Consider the following 23,313-nt stretch of genomic DNA (forward strand, 5'->3'; position numbering starts at 1 on the left):
GGGGTGTCCCCCGCGTAGGGGAGCCCCATGCGCAAGGAGTGCACCCCATAAGGAGAGCCACCCAGTGCGAAGGAGGGAGCAGCCTGCCCAGGAATGGCACCGCCCATACTTCCCGTGCCGTTAACGACAACAGAAGCGGACAAAGAAACAAGACGCAGCAAAAAGACACAGAAAACAGACAACCGGGGGAGGGGAGGGGAATTAAATAAATAAAAATAAATAAATCTTTAAAAAAAAATTATAAGTGGTTCCTATATACCCTACTCCCCACATCCCCCACTCCTCCCATATCAACAACTTCTTTCATTAGTGTGGTACTTCCATTGCATTTGATGAGCATATTTTGGAGCATTGCTGCACAGCATGGATTATAGTTTACATTGTAGTTTACACTCTCTCCCAGTCCATTCAGTGGGTTATGGCAGGATATATAGTGCCCTTCATCTGTCCCTGCAATATCACTGAGGATAGCTCCAAGTCCTGAAAATGCCCCAATACCACACCTCTTTTCCCCTCTCCCTACCTACGGCAACAGCCATGGCCACTATCTCCACATCAATGACATAATTCTTCTATTGCCAGAGTCAGCCATGTGGGATCTAAGCCTCATAATTCTAAAGGCTTTAAGTCCAAATTGAAGACATTAGCAAGGTGGTACTTTCTCCTGGAATCTTAGAAGCCCCTATTCACAAATGGTTATATACTTTAACTGATAACACACCTTCAAAAGGTCCTATTTACAAATAGGTTCACACAGGAATATGGATTAAGAATAAGAATGTGGCTTCTTTGGGGATATATAATTCAACCATTTATTAATACATAGAGGAAAAAGACTGGCACCTATCTCAGAGATAATGAAGTAAAGAGGAGGGGGCAAGGTTACTGTCAGTTCCTCCCACTTTATGCTACCAGCAAACAACATTTATTATGATTGTTTTAATCATCTATTAGTTTGGCTCATATAGAGCATGATCTTCCTCTAAATGTGCAGCCTATACCTATTTTTAGTATATACATTTGAAGTACAATGATGTTACTGAATGAATGAATGAATTTATAAGCAGTGAATGAATGAAAGGCACCTCTGCCAGAGACGGAGAAACAAGGGACCATAATATATTATAGGAACTATGATAAGTTGTTCCAGATGCCTTCTGTAGCATACTCCAAACTGAATTCCTGGACTTATTAATAAGTTTTCATTGAAAAACAGGAGTGTGGTACTCGAACTTTACCATCTCTATTCCTTTCTTGGCTATCCTCAATGCCCATCACTGTGTTTAAATCCATTTCCTAACTTTCGCAAACTTGTTTGGCCTGAATTTTATGACTGTCTTGATAATTGCTCTTTAGAAGCCTGTTTGTAATATGCTTGCCTCTAGTGTAAGATAGCTCTGACGTGGTGGCTAGGCCATGAGATTTCTGGTATAAAATGGTGGGGAATTTGAGTTTATTGTACAGACTGCATAAAACATTGAAAGATTTTAGATCTGGGTGTAACTGTCTAATTTGCATTTTGTAAATATCCTAGCAGCAGCATAGAGGATGAATAGGAGGTAGACCAGGTAAGAGGAACTAGAGGGAAGTTTTTGATAATAAGTCTAAGACTTGAAAACAGGAATGGGTGGAGGGGTGAAATTAAGAAAACATTTAAGAATTAGGATTGGCATATTTTCATGATTACTTACATCAAAGAGCGGGAGTAGTCAAGGAAGCTTCCATCTTCTGGCTTAGAGAATTGTTGGTGACATTCATCCGACACAGAAGATCTTTAGTTTGAGTACCCATGAGAGTCCATTTGGAAATTCAGATGTGGAGCTCGGGAGTGTTCTGGGCTGCATGGAAAGGATTGGGCTCACTGGCATGTGGATTGAGTTGAGGCCATGGGTTTTGGTATGTGGTCACTCAAAGCATGTAGAGTGGTAGAGAAGTGGGTAGGAGCTTGAACCTTGGGAAACATCAAATTGAAAGGGATATTTAGAGAAGAGGGCATTGCACTAGCAGTATCCAAATAGCCTCTGCTTATAAAGACCCAGCCATATTGGATTAGGCCCACCCTCACGCAGTTTGGCCACCTTAACTGACAACATCTTCAAGTCTCTCTTTACAAATATGTTCACACACACACGAGCTGGCTTTCAGACATGAACATGCTTTTGTGGGGGACATGACTCAACCCCCTTGTGTGTGTACACACAAAAGAATATGTATGTAAAAATATAAATACACAAATATATGCAGTCATGATCGGACACAGACACACACAACTGACTTATCCTAAAAGAGATGTTAAAAGAAGTTTAGGCTTTCAGGCTGAAAGACTAGGATACGAAACATAAATTTGTGGCAGTTACTCAACTCTACCATTTTAGTGCAGAAACACCAAAGACAGGAGGGGGGGCAAGATGGTGTCTGAGGCAGGAGATGTCTGGACATTGATTTAGTGGGACGGTGACAGAGAAGATTCGTGTAAAAGTGAACTCAGCCAGCAACAAGAAATTAGAGTAAGAAGAACAAAGTGACAAAGAGAAGCTATAACACTTATGCAAGAACAACAACTAATTAATCCCCAAGAATAGACAAAGAAGTTAAGGAACTGATTAAACCCGTCAAGATAAAATGATGACCAGACAGCAACAAAAAACTAAAAACCAAACCAATAATCAGGAAAACATGGCTGAATCCAATGAACAAACTAAAAACCAGGAAGGGGAGGAGAACTTCACACAAGTAATTAAAGATCTCAGAACAATATATTAGAGACCAACTTAATGAACTAAAGCAAGAGTTTAACAATATGAAGAAAACACTTGGAGAGGAAATTGCAGACATATGCAAAAAGATAACAGATATGATGAGAATGAACACCACAGTTCAAGAAATAAAAAATACACTCACAGCAAATAGCAGCAGACTAGAAGAGGCAGAGGAGAGAATCAGTGATGTGGAAGACAGTACATCAGAAATCAAACAGATAGTAGAATTGATCAATAAAAAGATAGAAAAAATCCAGCTAGGACTTAGGGACCTGAATGACAATGCAAAATGCACAAACATACGTATTATAGGCATTCCAGAAGGAGAAGAGAAGGGAAAGGGGACGGAAGGAGTGTTGCAGGAAATAATGGCTGAAAACTTCCCAAATCTACTGAGAGAGATGGATGTGCATGTCCAGGAAGCACAACGCAACCCAAATGTCATAAACCCAACAGGCCCACCCCAAGACATATACTTGTCAAATTATCCAATGCTCAAGACAAAGAGAAAATTCGAAAAGCAGCAAGAGAAAAGTAAACCATCACATACAAGGGAGGCTCCATAAGATTAAGGGCTGATTTCTCATCTGAAACCATGGAGGCAAGAAGGCAGTGGTATGATATAGTCAAGGTACTAAAAGTAAAAACTTTCCAACCAAGAATACTCTACCCAGCTAAACTAGCATTCAAAAATGATGGAGAATTTAAAATATTCACAGATAAACAGAAATTGAAAGAGTATGCCAACAAGAAACCTCCCCTTCAAGAAAATACTAAAGGGAGTTCTGCAGGAAGACAGGAAAAAATAGGAGAGGCAGAGTTGGAGGAGAGTGTAAGAGCAACAAAAAAGACAAAAAGAGAAGGAAAAAAAACAAACAAAATATTACAAACACAAGTCCAAACAAAATATGGCTAACATAAATAATTCCTCGAAAGTAATAACACTGAATGTCAATGGATTAAACTCACCTATCAAAAGATTCAGACTGGGACATTGGATAAGGAAATATGACCCATCTATATGCTGTCTACAAGAAAGAAGAAACACATCTTAGACCCAGGGATTCATAAGGCTGAAAGTGAATGGTTGGAAAAAATCTTACAAGCAAACAATAACCAAGAAAAGGCAGGAGTAGCTATATTAATATCAGACAAAATGGACTTTAAATGTGAAACAATTGTGAGAGACAAAGAAGGATACTACATATTAGTGAAAGGGACAATCTCTCAAGAAGAATGAACAATCATAAACATTTATGCTCCTAACAAGGGCGTCTCCAAATACATGAGGCAAACACTGGAAAAACTCAGTGAAAGAAAAGATGCCTCTACAATTATCTTGGGAAATTTTAATATACCACTATCAACTTTGGACAGAACATCTCAAAAGAAAATCAATAAAGAAACAAAGACTTTGAATAATACATTAGAGGATCTGGACCTAATAGACATATACAGAACAATACACCCAAATACAGCAGGATATACTTTCTTCTTTATTATTTTTTTTAAAGATTTATTTATTTATTTAATTTCCCCCCCTCCCCTGGTTGTCTGTTCTTGGTGTCTATTTGCTGCATCTTGTTTCTTTGTCCGCTTCTGTTGTCGTCAGCGGCACGGGAAGTGTGGGCGGCGCCATTCCTGGGCAGGCTGCACTTTCTTTTCATGCTGGGCGGCTCTCCTCATGGGCGCACTCCTTGCGCGTGGGGCTCCCCCACGCGGGGGACACCCTTGCGTGGCACGGCACTCCTTGCGCGCATCAGCGCTGCGCATGGCCAGCTCCACACGGGTCAAGGAGGCCCGGGGTTTGAACCGCGGACCTCCCATATTGTAGACGGACGCTCTAACCACTGGGCCAAAGTCCATTTCCCTATACTTTCTTCTTAAGTGTACATGGATCATTCTCCAAGATAGACCATATGCTAGCCCACAAAGAAAGGCTCAATGAATTCAGAAAGATCAAAATCATACAAAATAATATCTCTGACCACAGTAGAGTGAATCTGGAAATCTGCAAGGGCCAGAGGCCCAGATTTCACACCAAGATATGGAAATTAAGCAGTACACTCTTAGAAAAACAGTGAGTCAAAGAAGAAATCTCAAAAGAAATCAATAACTACCTTGAAACTAATGATAATGATAACACAACATACCAAAACTTATGGGATGCAGCAAAAGCAGTACTGAGAGGGAAATTTATAGCCATAAATTCATACATCAAAAAAGAAGAAAGAGAAAAAATTGAAAAACTAACTGCACATTTGGAGGAATTAGTAAAAAAACCGTAAAGTAACCCCACAGGAAGAAGAAAGAAATAACAAAGATAAGAGCAGAACTAAATGAAATAGAAAATAAGAAAGCACTTGAAAAGATAAACAAGACCAAGAACTGGTTCTTTGAGAAGATCAATAAAATTGACAAACCCCTAGCTAGACTAACAAAGAAAAAAAGAGAAGATGCAAATACACAAAATAAGAAATGAGAAAGGAGATATCACCACTGACCCCACAGAAATAAAGACTATCATAAGAGGATACTTTGTAAAACTATATTCCAACAAAAATGACAATTCAGAGGAAATGGACAAATTCCTAGAAACACATCAGCAGCCTATATTGATGAAAGAAGAAATTGATGATCTCAACAAACCAATCACAAGTAAAGAGATAGAATCAGTCATTAAAAACCTCCCAACTAAGAAGAGCCCAGAGCCAGATGGCTTCACAGGTGAATTCTACAAAACATTCCAGAAAGAACTACCACCAGCCTGCTAAAACTCTTCCAAAAAATTGAAACAGAAGGAACATTACCGAACTCATTCTATGATGCCAACATTACCCTTGACCAAAGCCAAACAAAGACACCACAAGAAAGGAAAATTACTGACCAACTTCTCTAATGAACCTAGATGCAAAAATACTCAACAAAATACTCGCTAACCATATTCAACAACACATTAAACGAATTATACACCATGACCAAGTGGGATTCATTCCAGGTATGCAAGAATGGTTCAACATAAGCAAATCAATCAATGTAATACACTATATAAACATATTGACGGAAAAATCACATGATTCTATCTATAGATGCAGAAAAGCATTTGACAAAATACAGCACACTTTCTTGATAAAAACACTCCAAAAATTGGAATGCAAGGAAATTTTTTGTACATGATAAAGAGTATATATGAAAAACCCACAGCCAACATCATTTACAATGCGGAAATCCCAAAATACTTCCCTTTAAGGTCAGGAACAAGACAAGGATGCCCATTCTCTCCCCTTCTATTTAACATTGTCTTAGAAGTACTTGCTCAAGCACTGAGGCAAGAACCAGATATAAAACGCATCCAAATTGGAAAGGAAGAAGTCAAAATTTCATTATTTGCAGATGACATGATCCTATACATAGAAAACCCTGAAAGGACTACAACAAAGCTTCTAGAAGTCATAAATGAGTTTAGTAAAGTCGCAGGTTATAAGATCAATGCGCAAAAATCAGTAGCATTTCTGTACACCAATAATGAGAAAGCTCAGGAGGAAATCAAGAAACAAATACCATTTACAATAGTAAATAAAAAATCAAATACCTAGGAATAAATTTAACTAAAGATGTAAAAAACTTATACACAGAGAACTACACAAGACTGTTCAAGGAAATCAAAGAAGACCTAAATAAACAGAAGAATATTCCCTGTTCATGGATAGGAAGACTAAGTATTATTAAGATGTCTATCCTACCAAAACTGATCTACACATTCAATGCAATCCCAATAAAAATCAACACAGCATTCTTTAAGGAACTAGAAAAACTAACTATGAAATTTATTTGGAAAGGAAAGAGGCCCTGAATAGCCAAAGACATAGTGAAAAAGAAAAATGAAATTTGAGGAATCACACTACCTGACTTCAAAACATACTACAAAGCTACAGTAGTGAAAGCAGCATGGTATTAGCATAAGGAGAGACACACAGACCTATGGAACAGAATTGAAATTTCTGATACAGATACTCATATATATAGACATATAATATTCGATAAAGCCACCAAACACTCTCAACTGGGAGAGAATGGCCTATTCAACAAATGGTGCCTGGAGAACTGGATATCCATATATAAAAGAATGAAAGAGGATTACCATCTCACACCTTATACAAAGATCAACTCAAGATGAATCAAAGACCTAAATATAAGAGCCAAGACCATAAAGACTTTGGAAAGCAGTGTAGGGAAGCATACACAAGAACTTGTAATAGGAAATGGCTTCATGAACTTCACACCAAAAGCACGAGCAGCAAAAGAACAGATAGATAAATGGGACTTCCTCAAAATTAAAGCCTTCTGCATCTCAAAGTAGTTTGTCAAGAAATTAAAAAGGGAGCCTACACAATGGGAGAAAATATTTGGTAACCATATATTGGATAGGAGACATAACTTGCATATATAAAGAACTCCTATTTCTTGGAAATAAAAAGATAAATAACCAATTTAAAAAATGGGAAAAAGATTTAAACAGACACTTTTTCAAAGAAGAAATACAAATGGCTATAAAGCACTTGAAAAAATGCTTAAAATCTCTAGGTATCAGGAAAATGCAAATCAAAACTACAATGAGATACCACCTTACTCCCATAAGATTGGCAGCTCTGAAAAAAACAGAAGACTACAAATGCTGGAGAGGATGTGGAGGATTGGGAACACTCATCCACTGCTGATGGGAACGCAGAAGGATCCAGCCATTCTGGAGAACAGTTTGGCGGTTTCTCAAAAAACTAGCCATAGATGTGCCATATGACCCAGCAATTCCACTGCTGGGTATATACCCAATAGAGCTGAAAACAAGGACACAAACCAATATATGCACACCAATGTTCATAGCAGCATTGTTCACTATTGCCAAAAGTTGGAATCAACCCAAATGCCCATCAACAGATGAATGGACAAATAAAATGTGGTATATACATTCAATGGAATAGTACTCAGCTTTAAGAACAAATACACTACAAACACACATGATAACATGGATGAATTTTGAGAACCTTATGTTGAGTGAAGCAACCCAGGCACTGAAGGACAAATAATAGATGACCTTAACGATATGAAATAAGTAAACCAAGCTGCTTCAGAGAGCTAGAGACTGGATGATAGGCTTACAGGAAATTGGGGAGTAAAGGAAGGATGTAAGTTGACATCTACATGGGTAAAATCTATGATAAGCTGGAGGTAAGTATGTGTACAAGGAAGGGATAAAATGGGGGCATAGGGTTACCTTTGGGTGGGGCTTTGCAGGCTTGAGGGGAGCTAGGAATGGGAGGATGGGTAAATTTTCCCAAGAAATTGGGAGGAGGGTGAGGCAACATACAAACATAGGAGATTGGCAGGTGTTCATTGAGGGTATAATGCTGAGAAAACCTTTTCAAAAATATAATAAGGAAAGTTACCTGTTTAAGAGACTTAAAGGGGATAATCTGATGGAGGACAGACTCCTAGGGAATATGTTAATGCTCATTTTCCCAGAGTTGGTTATATCATTGGATAGAGACCTATATAATGAGAATGAAGGTATACCCACATCCTGGGGAGGACTGATGCCATCAAATAGAGGGAACTGTATCTCTCAAGAGAAATGGTGGCTCCTAGGGCATCAGGGCAGTTGAGCATGTCAAGCCCTCAACACTGTTGCAAGTATCTCTGAACATGGTCCTTCAAGAAATGAAGACTGACTGTCACTGTGGGCCCTAAGGGGAGGGGGAAATACATATTGAATAGATGGAACCAACGTAACTGTGAGGGCAATAGAAGTGTTTCACAAGAGTATGCAAAGATGGATATAAAATATGTAAAATTACACCAAAAATATATAGGAGCTGATAGGCTAAAATGTAAATCATAATGTAAAACATAGGATAACAAAAATTTAGAAAATTGTATAGCCTAAAGTATAAACCATAATGTAAACACAAATGTTACCTGTTTGAAAGCTATTGCCTCAATATCTGTATATCAGTTTCAGTAAATATGGTATGAATATGTTAAAAGTTTTTTGCTGTGGAAGGGAAAAGATTTTATGTTGGATATGTGGGAGTGCTGTATAATGTATATATGAATTACTGTGATCTAAAACTCTTGTGAAGATAAGCTTAATAATTAGAAAAAAGAAAAAAAAAGATAGGATATAGAATTTTTCCAAATTAATGTATATTCTATATCTAACCTTTAAGCTCATCACTATATTCCATTTTACTATTAAGGGAACCTGCCAATATATTGGGCTCCACTTTTCAGGAAGTTTTGGATCACAGAGTAGTTCAACAATGGCAGTGGAGGAATACTGGTGTGGGATGTTGTTGACAGGGGACATAGGGTTGAAAGGGAGTTCTGCAGGGCATATATCCAGTGTACATAAAAATGTTTGGATATTTTCATAGTGGAAACAATTAAAAACAACAACTGAGGGAGTGCTGAGTTCCTAGCCAGGGGAGCTCTATCACAGTCCCTAAAGGAACAGCAACAATCTCCCAAGTGTAATGGCAAAGACCAAAAAGGAATGAAGGTCCAGCAATGAGCCCCTAATACTAATGACTATGCTTGTAAGCCTGTGCACCTGAAATAAGAACAAGGCGTAGAGCAGCAGTGTGCCTAAGAGTTACCTCCTGAGAGCCTCTGTGTTGCTCAAATGTGGCCAGTCTCGAAGCCAAACTCAGCATGTAAATGCATTGCCTTCCCCCCAGCATAGGACATGACTCCCGGGGATGAGCCTCCCTGGTGTCGAGGGATCGCTACCGTGTATCAACTGATGATGGAACTAAAAAATGACCTTGAATAAAAGGTTCAACTCGGACCAGCAGAATATCCCTGTCTACATACAATAACAGAAGTTAAAAATGCTTTTTGGCCTAAATCAAGGGGGAAATGGAAAGGACAAATGAGTTTATATGGCTATGAGTCTCTAAAAAGGAGCCTGGAGGTTATCAGAGGGGTTCCCCTTATGCACACCTGAGCAGAGTCTCAGAGACAGATAAAGTAGATACAACCCTAGGTATTGGTTCTTCTGAGGGCTACAGAGACCCACAGGTTTTATGGTCATGGCAGATGGAGTTCACTGCCATGTCAGTTGGCCCTTCTTTGGAGTTGGTGTTTCTGTGTGATGGAGCTGGACTCAGGTGTGATCTCTTTTCACAAGCCTTTCCTGTTACTTTACCAGAATTGTAGTTGGGGCTGGGGTTTAAGATATATGTAGGGGATCTGAATCTCTGGACTGACCATATGATAGCCAGGCCCTGAGCCTCAACAGACTTCAGCTTCTACACTCTGGTTTATTGGACTTACCGCACTCAGCTAACATGGGGTTGAAGAATGTCAACCACCACACCATGGAGCCTAGAGTGCCTACAACTGAAAGCAGAAGGATTGCATCCAGCATCCATGTGGAATCTAAGCCCCCTCTTGACATAGATGTGGAACGGACACAACCAATACAAGGTCCACAGGATGGAGGAATAGAGTAAGGATTAGAGTAGACTTACCGATATTCTATTCACGAACTATTGTGGTTAGTAATCGAAGAAAATGTGGCACTGGTGTGGAAAAAGTGGCCATGGTGGCTGCTGGGTGCGGGGAATGGGAGGAAGAGATGAGATGTGGAGGTGTTTTCGGGACTTGGAGTTGTCCTGGGTGGTGCTGCAGGGACAATTACCTGACATTGTAGATCCTCCCATGGCCCAATGGATGGAACGTGGGAGAGTGTGGGCCAATATGTGGACCATTGACCATGAGGTGCAGCGATGCCCAGAGATGAATTCACAAAATGCAATGGGTGTGTCATGATGATGGGGGAGAGTGTTGTTTTGGGGGGAGTGGTGGGGTGGGTTGGGGGGTGGGGGGTGCGTGGGACCTCATATTTTTTTAATGTAATATTTTTAAAAAATGAATTAATAAAAAAAAATGACCACGGAAAATAATGACTCTGTCTCTTTGAGAGCGAGCACCCACACCTTGCCGGGAACCCTAAATATGCTCTTGGAAGCCTACCAAGGACTTCCTAGTGTCCCCCTCCCTTAGGTGTGTTGCACAGGATTAGTTAATTGCCTGGCTACACTTTCTCCAAGACAGAACTAAGGAGGTTAGGTAAATCCTGCTGCCTCAGCAGATTCGCTCTCTCCTCTTCCTGGTTTCTCATTAAGCCACCTCGTGTGCTCCTGAAGCTCAGAAAGGGGGTTCAGGACAATTGAACAAGCATTGTAGGACCCCTCTCCATCCTTCACCAGAACCCTCCCACTCTAGGAGTTTTTCTCCTCCAGCTGCCTGACCTGAGAGGTTAGGGAAAGCCCGGGCTTCCTGTGCAGGGGGAGGGGCAGAAACCCGCGCTTTTACTTCCAGCTTTCACTCTCTCATCGTGCTCTCTGGATAGATGTCCAGCAGCCTTTAGCTTTGTGGGTTCCCAAAAGAGCTCGCTCAGGCAGGACTTTGTCCCCACTCAGCCGTTTTTTTGTAGGGGCGATGACATGGGTGCTCTCACCCTGACACCGTCTTGCCTGCCTCCCCCGTTTACTTTCATACATGCACTTCAGCGATGTTAATTTACATTCACAATATTGTCACTGTCATCCACTACCAAATTTTCCCTTCACCCCATAGAAACTGCACCAATTAGACCATGACGTTTCATTTCCTACAAGCCCCCTAGTCAAATGCCAGTTCACAGGAAACAGTGATGCTTATGAAAGGAGGCCCAGCTGTAGCCTTAAAGACTGCATCAAATGTCTGCCCTGGATACAAATCAACCAGGTAAAAATTCTGAGGTCAGGAGCCAGGATCCCAGGAGGATGCATTCTAAGGTAAGCAACTGCCTCTTCACTCCCTAGAGGGAGCTGAGGATGCGCAGTCCTGCTCACTCTTAGTCCACTTGCTAACAAGCTTCCTCTGTCCTTTTCCTTCCCACGTTGTCAGTTTTGATCATTTTACATTCTCCGTCCCTCCCCGCCTTAGTGCTGTTGGAATTCCAGAGTTGACCACGAAAACTACAAATTCCTAATGGAAGGCGAAAAGAAACCTCAGCACAAGCAGGAAACATTTCCTTTTTCCAAAAAAAAGGAAGTCATTGCAGCATGTCAGGAAGTGGGCCTTGTACATGTGATTGTTAAAACACCCACATTTCAGAGGTTGTTGCTGGATCCTGTGAATGCCCCTTGAGCCCTCATCCTGGGAGTTCTGATGGGCTGTCTCTCCTCCTTGCTCAGTTTAATGATAGTGAAATGCACATCTGCTCTGCAACATGGAAACGTGTGTTTCCTTCAGTAACTAGAGAAGAATGGATGGCTCTTGAATTTATTACGTGTTAAAAACTTGATGACCCTCAAGAGTTTCTTAATTTAAAGAGGAAAGAATGTCATTTTAAATAACAAAGGAAATAAAGAACAAAACTGCAACTCCAGGGTATCATAGAAGCAGAAATTTAATGTAATACTCTGGTCAGGAACTTGTTATTGACAAAAAAAATAGTGTCTCTACCCAAATGGTTAGTATTTCTTTTACCTTTCATACAGAAATTAATCACCCACCCACATCTCCCCCAGATCCTCCCTCCACAATTCCTGTGTCTTCTCTTCTGAATCCCAGGAAGCAGTGGCCCTTCGTATTTGCAGAAGCAGATTAAGCATCGATAGGTCAGTGCTGGGGCCCTGCTCATTCACTGGAAGAGGGTCTCCCTCTTGTCTCTCAAGGGAGGGCTTGGTTTAGGAGTCAGCCAAACTCCCTCAGTCTCTAGCTCTTGAGCAGCTGCTGGAGCAAGCGCTACAACTGACTCTAGAGATGCCTCTGAAATTTGAGCTACCTCCAACCCAGAAGCTGCCCCTGGAGCTGGAGCTGGTGGCAGAGGTGGTGCTGCCGGAAAGTTTAGCTCAAGGTCTGGTTGTAGGCCTGGCTCTGGAACTGGTGCTGGAGCTGCAAGAGGAGGAAAGTTCATCCACATGCCTGCCATCCTTCTGCCTTTCAAAGAGGCAAAGTATCCCACTGCCTTTGAGAAGCCCAAGCCCAGATACCCCACCCCAGGAGCTCCTCCCAAGCTGCAGTCCCCTAGAAGTGTGGTCTGAGGCTACTCTTTCTTTGCTCCAGGCCACCACCAGCTTCTGAGCTTCTTCCCTATGTCCTGCCCCCCAGTCTCCCCATCACCTGCCCAGGGGCACCCATCCCCCCTCCTGCTCACCCTCTGCCTGAATGGCCTCTGCCTGCTCGTGCTGGGTAAGGAGACACTGGGCAAACTGCTCCAGCTCTGACCCCGGCAGATTGAGCTGGAGGTAGGCCACCACCACCTGGAGGGCCAAGAAGTCTGGGGGCTGACAGAAATCCTCTGAGAATTCATGCAGCCAGGTGCTCAGGATGAAGGAGATGGCACTGGGGGCAGTCAGGCAGGAAACAGAGTCAGAGGCCAGGCCAGTCCTTCCATACTCCCCACCACAGCCCCCCTGCCAGGGCTGGGCCCCAGGGCCTGACCCTCCCCAGCAGCCCGGCCCCTCCTGAGCCACCATCCCCCAGTACACACTGATCTTGACTGTTCTGCGGAGACAGGAGACCCTCCTACTTGTCCCAAAGTCTACTCACTTTTTCAGTTGGTTCAGGGGTCCACCGTCCTCTTTAGTATATGGGAGGATGCATCCATATCTAGAGGAGACCAGGTGGCATTGCTTCTAACACACTGTGCACACTACCCGCTCAGGGTGGGTGCTTTCACTATCTTCACTCCTCAACTAGAGTGGTAGCCCAGCAGGCAGGACTTTGTGTCTCATTTGTTCGTTCAGTTATGCTAAATGCCTGGAGATGGGCCTGCAAATAGCAGAACTCAGTATATAGTTGTTGAATGAATAAGCCCCAACCAGCACCTTCCCAGATGACTGAGAGGGCCTGAGTCACATCTACCAGCCCCCTGGGACCCCTGTTCTAGCTATCCATAGGACTGGGGCCCTTTAGAAATGGGAAAATATGACCATGGCCACCAAGTCAGACAGGGGTGAGTCAGAGCACTTCTTCACAGGGAGAGGAAACAATGCATATATGAGCCACAGCACCCCAGCAGCCCTTAACCCAAACCCAGGCCCCTGGCAAGGCTTTCCATGGCTTTTCCCATTTAATCCTCGTATTAACCCTATGACGTTTGTCCTCTCTCCATCCCACTTTTCAGAGGAGCCCGCTGAGGCTCAGAGAGGTGAAGTGAACTTCCCGTGACACACTGCTGGTATGCGGCAGGATAGTGGCTGTGCTGGGTGGAGGTGCTCACTTTGTGAAGAGAAGGTCCAGGACCTGTTGAGTGGTGGCCAGGTCTCTGTAGTTGCGTAGGAAGTTGGTGATGAAAGAGAAATTCCCACACTGGAAGGCAGGTACCAGTTGTCCTACCAACTTCTCCACCCTGTCTGCTTTGATCTTCTTCACCATGCTAGTCTTGGCTGGATTCAAAGCCAATGTATTTTTATACTGACGTTGGGACAAAGGAGGGACATGTGATTTCTTTTTCTGCTCTGGCACCAATTTGACAAAAGTTAAAAAAAAATGATAACACCCATGGCTGGTGGGATGTAGGGAAGCCTCCACCATCAGAGACTGCTGTGGGCTACTTAAATAAGATGGCCCCTTTTCAAAGTTATCTGGCTCTAGATATTAAAATATTAAGAATGCACATACTTCAACCCAGCAACCCCACTCCTGGGGATCTGTACAGAGTGTGAAGAGCATTAGAATATTGATAGACATATGGTCTTCCCAGCAGCACTGCTGAAATACAACAGAAAGGAATCACATCAAGGTCCCTCGGCTGGGAGAGGCTGGATATCTGCTAACACACATCCCTTCCTGAGCATTCTGCAGCCCAGTCACTAGGTCTCAAGAGGTCACAGTGACATGTTCCTCAGGGTGGCAAGTCACAGAGACAGGTATAATTAGTATCATCCCCTCATTCTTATTTGGTAAAAACAGTCCTGCTAAGTATGACATTAGTAACATCGGAGAAGTTGTGTAAGAACAGTCAAACAGAGTAATACACAGGTAATAAAAATGACCAAAACATCACAAAATGCAGAGGCAGTCATGGTTCAAAATGAAGTGAAAACATTATAAAAGCCTCTTTTCTGTGTTAGTACAAATATAGGAACAGTGTCTCCTATGACCAAGAGAGGGGCTGGGCAGTGGGAATGGGAGAATGGCTTCAGTTCAGATACTTCTGGGAGTGGGGCCCTGTACCAATAATCAGAAAAAACCTGAGAGGGAGCCTGGGGAGCTGCCAGGCTGGGGTCCTGGAGCCCTCCTTTACCGCCTCTGGACCCTGGGTGTAGAGACTGCTGTGCAGCCACTCTCACCTCTGGCCTACACCGGTCCTTGGGGGCAGTGTGGTGTGCCTGCTGCTTGCATGATGACATGGTGTGGATGAGTCTCATCCAGCTTCTCACCAATTTCCCAGGTGGAGCCCTGCAAAGACAGTGCCCAGGAGCCAGGCCTGGAGGCATCAAGTCCCCAGATGAGAAACAGAACCCTGTCTTCCGTCCGTGAGGAAAGGAGGTGACAGCTGTTGGTTGACATCTGGGCAGATGATCGCCATCCCAGCACTCCCTGCCCTGCCAGCCATGATCTGGGTGTGGACATATAGGCCCACCAGGGTCCCATCCCACCAACAACCTGCTCCTTTCCAGGACCTGAGCACCTGATACTCCTCCAGGCCACACACATGTGCTGGGAGGGAGAACTGCTGTGAGGTGCCCAGACAGGGTCACAATCATCTTCTGGTCTTCTTTGCCCTACCCTGTGCCACCCTGTGTTTCCTTTGGGTGTCTCCTGCTGAATGGCCAGATTATTCTGCAATGAGGGATTAGCCAACATCTGCAGCATGGAAAAGGTTCTCACTTCAGGTTTTACTGAGGTGAGATTCCTGGGAAGTAAGCAAACAAGAAAACATCTTGTTCTCTCGAGCATCTCTGATCAAGTGAGCTGAGGAGGGGCTGTCTCTACAATGTTGGTAACTGGTTATGGATTCCAAGTTTTGTTCTATCTCAAGGACCCATTTCCTGGGTCTCTTTACTTGTGCCCTCACCTTGGATAAAACCTGACCTAAGGCCCCTCTGGCTGCTGACTCTCCTCTCCTTTGCCCTCTATTTAAATCTACGTGTACACCACCACAGCCATCCCTATAGCAACGGGAAGGCCTGAGAAATTCAAGATCCCAGTTTTGTGGAGGTGGAGATTGGTTCATACCTTACTCCTTCTCCTGCCAGTTCCGTGACCCTGGAGTCTTCCCAGTCTCCCCACTTGAACTATGAAGATCATTCTAGCAAGTACTTTCTTAATGAGTTTAGCAGAAGTATATGCAGTAGTCTCTATAAAACTTGTGAATGGTGGCACAAGTACAGAATACATGAACTTAGAGGTGGAAGAATTAAAAGAAGGAATGGGAGGCAGCAGGAGGTTCAACCCAAAACAGGTTTGATTTCTGTTGACGTGATCTTGGGAAAGTAACTCCCCTTCTTAGCTTCTTTTTCCAGTCTACTCCATGATGGAGTTGAAATTCAATGAAAATCAGATATCATCATCCTCTCACATAAATGTTTCAATGGCTACCCATAATATATAAATCAGAATAAGTGCCTCATTTTACTTTATGTGGTAGGCAGCCTGTAAATAGCTTCCAAGGATCTCTGCCTCCTGGTTTACATATCCTTGTGAGGAATTAGTGACTCTTCTAATCAATAGAATATGGACAAGAGATGATATGTCACTTCCAAGATCCATAAAGAAACCATCCGTGACGTCTGTCCTGCTAGTTCTCTTTTGTTCTTTCTTTCTTTATGTATGTATGTATCTATCTATATCTATCAGTCTTTCTATTTATATCTTTCTCTTACTCCTTCTCCCTCCCTCCTATCACTCATTCTGGGAAAGAAGCTGCGGTATTATGGGCTGTCCTGTGCAGGGTCCACATGGGAAAAAACAGAGGGAGTGCCTGGAAAACAGAAAGGGACAGAGGACCTCAGTAGAAACTGAATCCTGCAAATAATACAAGTGACCTTGGAGGTGGATCCTTACCCAGGGGAGCCTCAGTTGAAAGCACAGCCTCAGACTTTGAAGGTGGTGCCAGGTGGTGCCAGGTGCCAACAGGTTAGGAGAACTGGGCCAGACTGGACCCTAGATTTGGCAGCAAGTAGATTGTTGGGGATTGCCAAGAACAAAGTCTTGGCACAGGTCACAGTGGGGCCACAGAGGTCATAGACACTCAGTGAGCTGTGGACTGGAAGGCAGGGGGATAGAACTGTCAGCTGGGAAGGGGCAGTTGTCAGTTAAACTGCTGCAGGCTGATGGGGCTGTGTGTGCCTCAAAATCTAAAGAGGAGGCGAGGCCCAGTGTGATCACATGAACCTCCAAATGTAGAGAAGTGAGGAAGAAGAGGGTGTCAGGGAGATTGGAAGTATAAGAAGGACTCCAGGTGCCACTGCGGCCCTGAGGATGGAGGGAGGTGTGGAAAGCATGAGAAAGGAACTGAGTTTGCCAACCTCCTGAACGACCTCCGTTGTGGTCTTTCCCCAGAACCTCCTGGAACAAAGCCTTGATTTCTACCTGATAAGACCCTGAGCACAGGACCGAGCTGTTTACCCAGATTTCTGACCCACAGAAAGTGCTGGGTAGAAAATGGGCTTAGTTTAAAGCCATTACATTTGTGATAACTTGGTGTGTGGCAAAAAAAAAAAAAAATTAATGCAGCTACTTGGTAGATTTTAACTGAGTAAAACAAAATAGACAGGAAATATCTTCAAATGTGTGAACTTACTCTTTTTTTTTGCTAGAAAAGTGTTTGGTTTACAGAACAATTACACATAAAATACAGGACTCCCATATACCACCATCTTATTGACACCTTGCATTGATATAGAATATTTGTTACAATTGATGGTGGCCCATTTCCATAAATGTACTATTGACTATTGTCCATGGTTCAACTTAGGGTTCATTGTTTGTGTAGTTCAATTCAATCGATTTTTTGGAAAAGTTTTATTCTATTGCCATCCATACAACCTATTTTTAACCATATTCAGATACATATTTCAGTGCTGTTAATTATGTTCACAATGTGCTCCTATTGCCACCATTTATTAACAAAACTTTACAATCAATGCAAACAGAGTCCTATACAATTTAAGCCTTAATTTCCTCTTCCTGTCCCTACCTTGTCCCCTGGTAAACTACATCTAGATTCTAACTATGAATTTGCTTATTCTAATTATTTCACATAAGTGAGATCATACAATTGTCTTTTTTTGTCAGGCTTGTTTCACTCTAATGACGTCTTCAAGGTTTATCCTTGTTGCATGTATCAGAACTTCATTCTTTTTTACAGCCCTCTTTAACTTTGCATCCTAGCTGGTCAGTTTCCTCTCCAACCATTCTATTTAATGTTCCATAACAGATAAAGAGGCCAATACATACATCATTCTGACAATGACCGCTAGAAAGAGCTACTTCAAAAAGTCCAACAAAGTTTTCTGCTAAGAAGTGCCCATGATTAGCATCATCACAGCCCAAAGGTGCTTGCTGAGGGGATTTTTTGCATTGGCATTATGTCAAGTGATCTAGACAAAGTCCCTGATCTCTATAACTAGAGACTTCAGCTACTTCAGGTTTGTCCCAGAGAATTAGGCTGCGAGTGGTTGGAGCAGTTTGATATGGTTATGAATTTCAAAAATAGGTATTGGATTATGTTTGCAACCTGGCCTGTACCTGGGTGTGATTAAGTTATGATTAGAACTTTGATTTGACCACATCATTAGGGTGTTGAGTCCCCACCCCTTGGTGGGTGGGAACTCACAGATAAAAGGCATGGCAAAGGACAGAGTTGAGGGTTTTTGATGTTGGCGTTTGACACTGAAGCCTTAAGCTGGAGTCCTGGGAAGTCAGCTCACAGAGGAAACAGAAGCAAGCCCCAGGAAGAGTGGAAACCTGAGCCCAGGAAGAAGCAAGCCCTGGGACGAAAAGACCCTGGAAGAGTAGAACCCAGGAAGCCTGAACCCTTGCAGACATCAGCAGCCATCTTGCTCCAACATGTGAAAATAGACTTTGGTGGGGGAAGAACTTATGCTTTATGACCTGGTATCTGTAAGCTCCTACCTCACATAAATACCCTTTATAAAAACCAACCAATTTCTGGTATTTTGCATCAGTACCCCTTTGGCTGATAATGCAGTGGCTGTCTAATATTCCCCTATGTTTAGTAAACAATGAGTTTGTTTTACGATGATAATGCTTAAGAATTAGTTATTTAAGACCCTCTTCCTTTCTAAAACTGGCCTAGAGGTCTAGACTGCTTTGTTGGAGAGAATAAGAGCAGCTTAGGGAACAGAGAGAAGGAGATGCCAAATGGTCCCATATTTGTCCAGGGAAAATCAACCTGCAGAGGGATTGGAGCAGTTCACAGAACACGATGTGCAGGTTTCCCCTGTTTTGAGCCTGTTTGCATCTCCTCCCTGAATCCTGTTCCTGTCTCTGGCTTGTGCCTCTTGGACCCCAGCTTCTTGGCCATCTGGCCCCCTGTCAGCCACTAAACCTTCTGCTGTCCTGGTGATGGCCCAGAAGAGCACCTTGGCCAAGGTGTTAGCAGGAGTAGAGGACAGAGCTGCTCTGTGCAGGGATGGGGGACCAGAACAACTGTCTCTTCCAAGTTGCTCAGCAGCAAGTGCTTCCTTCACCCAGATGGGGAGGGCAGCACGTAGGGTCAGAAGAGGACATTGTCTGAAGATAGGAGGAAGGTTAAAAGGAGAAGGGGTGTGTTTGTATATGGGTGTGTGCATGCACATCTCTGTGCATGTGCACATATATGTGCATGCTTGTGTGTGCTTGCATGTGCCCATGTATCTGTCCAGAGAGATTATGTTTCCCCTTTGGCAGAAAACTTGTGGGTTTACAGAACAATCATGTATAAAATACAGGGTTCCCATATACCACCCTTCCACCAACAACTAGATTTGGTGTGAGGCATTTGTTACAATTGATGATAGTATATTTTTAATAATCCTATTGATTAAAGTTCAGAATTTAACTTAGGATCCAGTCTTCATGTAGTGTAGTTATATGAATTTTTTAAAAATTTTTATTCTGTTATCATATATACAACCTAACATTTCCCCTTTTAATGATACTCATATAATTCAATGCTCATTTATCTTAAGTTGTTTTAAATTGATCTAGATGAAAAGTTATCAAGGCTAGGGAGTGGGAATGCTATACCCAAACACTGATAATGTGAAAAATGTTTATAAAAGTAGCTTTTATAATGACACTACCATATATTTAGGAAAGCAGTAGGACACAAACATAAACCATTCATTTAACACCGTGTTGTGGGGAGATTCTGGTTCCTCAGTATTGTATGACCGCACACAGTCTCACCTTGGGAACAGAGACTGCTTTTTAAATTGTATACTTAAAAGTGGATCATGACCTCTACAATGGGCCACTTTCTGCCTTTGTGATTTTGAAGGAAAAACAACCATGGGCACTTTTGATTGGTATCTGTGCAGCAATCCAGAGCACAGCTGTCATGGTAGAATGTGTTTACTTAGCATCTGCTTGATTCAGGAATATGTCTAAACAACAAGTCCTACCTCCCCAAAGCTTGTGATCTACATCATCACCATTAGAGAACATTAAAAGGGTATTTAGATTCCCAACTGCACACATGAGCAGAGATGGACATAAAAATACATGATCACTTTCTAATATTTGTGCATTAGCTCAGAGGTAACTGTGGAAAAGGGATAAAGGAATTGTAGATTTTTGCAAATGAGTACAAATCAAATAAGTTAAAGCAGAGGTCAAAAAACTCCACTCCAATAGGTGGAGCCAAGATGGTGTCAGAGCTCTTGGAGACAGCTCGTGAAACTGGGCAGTTGGAGGCCACCCAGAGCTACCTAAAGCACCTTTTGAAGAACCTAGGAGACCAGAGGAGTATCCTGCAACATCCTTGACAGTGTGGAAGGAGGAAACTACCCATGTGCACAGAGGAATCATGAGTAGAGCACTCCTCGCCATGGAGGTTGGTGCCCGTGGTGTGGAAGCCACCTCGGGAGCTATTCCATGGTTGGAGTTGGAAGTTGCATTTCCCCCAATAAAAATGGGAGGAAAACACGATGTGGCACCGACTTCAGCTACTGAATAGTGAGTTCAGCGGACTGAAGTAGAATCCTAGGCGCAACTAAACTTTGAGACTGTCCAGGTCAGAGGGTTTTAATTCCATGTGTTAATTATTTTCATTTAGTTCATATTAATGAGACCAAGCAATATTTGTCCTTTTGTGCCTGCCTTACTTCGCTTAGTATAATGTCTTCAAGACTCACCCATGTTATCACATATGTCCCAATTTCATTGCTTCTTATTGCAGCCTAGTATTCCATTGTATGTATATACCACATTTTGTTTGTCCATTCATTTGTGCATGGACACTTGGGTTGTTTCCATTTTTTGGCAATTGTGAACAATGCCGCTATGAACATTGGTGTGCAGATGTCTGTTCATGTCATAGTTTTTAGTTCTTCTGGATATATTCCTAGTAGAGGAATTGCTAGATCATATGGCAGTTCTATATTTAGCTTCCTGAGGAACCACCAAACTGTCTTCCACAGAGGCTGAGCCGTTTTACATTCCCACCAACAGTAAAGGAGTGTTCCTATTTTTCCACATCCTCTCCAGCACTTATTGTTCTCTGTTTTTTTAAAATATGGCCATTTAAAAAATGGTGTTAGAGGATATCTCATTGTTGTTTTAATTTACATTTCCCTAATAGCTAGTGATATGGAACATTTTTTCATGTGCTTTTTGGCCATTTGTATTTCCTCTTTGGAGAAATGTCTATTTAAATCTTTTTTCCATTTTTAAATTGGATTGCTTCCTCTTTTATTGTTGAGTTGAATGATCTCTTTATATAGAATGAAAATCAAACCCTTAACAGATAAGTGGTTTCCAAATATTTTCTCCCATCAATTGGGTTGCTTTTTTACCTTCTTGATGAAGTCCTTTGAATCACAGAAATGTTTAAATTTGAGGAGGTCCCATTTACCCATGTTTTCTTTTGTGGCTTGTGTTTTTGGTGTAAGGTTTATGAATCCACCACCTACTACCAGGTCCTGAAGATACTTCCCTACATTTTCTTCTAGGAGCTTTATTGTACTTCCTTTTATATTTAGGTCTTTGATCCATTTTGAGTTAATTTTTGTATAAAATGTGAGGAAGGGTCATCTTTCTTTCTTTTGGCTATGGATATCCAGTGCTCCCAACACCATTTGTTGAATAAACTGTTTTTCCTCCACTGGAAGGGCTTGGCAGACTTGTCAAAAATCACTTGGCTGTAGATGTGAGGGTCTGTTTCTGAACCATCAGTTTGGTTCCATTGATCTGTGTGTCTATCTTTAGGTAATATGATTTAAAGTCTGGAAGTTAGAGTCCTCCAACTTCACTTTTCCTTTTTAAGGGTTTCTGGCTATTCGGGGCCTCTTACCCTTCTAGATAAATTTGATAATTGTGTTTTCCATTTGCTTAAAAAACGCTGGTGGAATTTTTATTGGGATTGCATTGAATCTGTATACCAATTTGGGTAGAATTGACATCTTAATGATATTTAGTCTTCCAATCCATGAGCAAGGGATGTTCTTCCAATTATTTAGGTCTTTTTAAATTTCTTTTAGCAATGCATTATAGTTTTCTGAATAAATGCTTTGCATCTTTGGTTAAGTTTATTCATAAATATTTAATCCTTTTAGTTGCTATTGTAAATTGAATTTTTTTCCTGACTTCCTCCTCAGGTTGTTCATTATTAGTGTATAGAAATATCTCTGATTTTTGTGTATTGATCTTGTATACTGACATTCTACTGAAATCATTTATTAGCTCTAGCAGCTTTGTTATAGATTTTTTTGGGATTTTCTAGATATACAGTCACATCATCTGTGAATAGTGAAAGTTTCAATTCTTCCTTTCCAACTTGGATGCCTTTTATTTATTTATTTATTTTTTAAGATTTATTTCTTTATTTCTTTATTTCTCTCCCCTTCCCCCTCAATGCCAGTTGTTTGTTCTCTGTGTCTATTTGCTGCGTCCTTTTTGTCTGCTTCTGTTGTTGTCAGCAGCATGGGAATCTGTGTTTCTTTTTGCTGCATCATCTTGTTGTGTCAGCTCTCCGTGTGTGCGGCTCCATTCCTGGGCAGGCTGAACTTTCTTTCACACTGGGCGGCTCTCCTTATGGGGCACACTCCTTGCGCATGGGGCTCCCCTACACGGGGGCATACCTGTGTGGCACGGCATTCCTTGCGTGCATCAGCACTGCACATGGGCCAGCTCCACATGGGTCAAGGAGGCCCAGGGTTTGAACTGTGGACCTCCCATGTGGTAGATGGATGCCCTAACCTCTGGGCCAAGTCTGCCGCCCCTTTTATTTCTTTTTCTTGCCTGATTGCTCTAGCTAGAACCTCTAGCGCTATGTTGAACAACAGTGGTGACAGTGGGCATCCTTGTCTTGTCCCTGATCTCAACGGGA

At 42.2% G+C, this 23,313-nt stretch overlaps 1 protein-coding gene across 3 annotated transcripts; it reads right to left on the reverse strand.

The window, feature by feature from the left end:
* Positions 1-12,198: 12,198 nt before the first annotated feature.
* LOC139437623 (ral guanine nucleotide dissociation stimulator-like) lies at positions 12,199-17,039 on the reverse strand. Of its 3 annotated transcripts, none has more exons than XM_071211973.1 (6): positions 16,824-17,039; positions 15,107-15,215; positions 14,035-14,228; positions 13,362-13,421; positions 12,967-13,154; positions 12,199-12,704 (listed from the first exon to the last, which is right to left on the reverse strand). In XM_071211973.1, the coding sequence occupies exons 2-6, from the start codon at positions 15,182-15,184 to the stop codon at positions 12,451-12,453; spliced, it is 774 nt and encodes a 257-aa protein (XP_071068074.1). In that variant the 5' UTR covers positions 15,185-15,215; positions 16,824-17,039; the 3' UTR covers positions 12,199-12,450. The 3 variants fall into 3 exon arrangements, with proteins under 3 accessions (XP_071068074.1, XP_071068073.1, XP_071068075.1); XM_071211972.1 differs by having other exon boundaries at positions 15,107-15,243; XM_071211974.1 differs by lacking the exon at positions 15,107-15,215.
* Positions 17,040-23,313: the final 6,274 nt, after the last annotated feature.

This window comes from Dasypus novemcinctus, chromosome 26 (genome assembly GCF_030445035.2).
Source record: "Dasypus novemcinctus isolate mDasNov1 chromosome 26, mDasNov1.1.hap2, whole genome shotgun sequence".
NCBI lineage: Eukaryota > Metazoa > Chordata > Mammalia > Cingulata > Dasypodidae > Dasypus > Dasypus novemcinctus.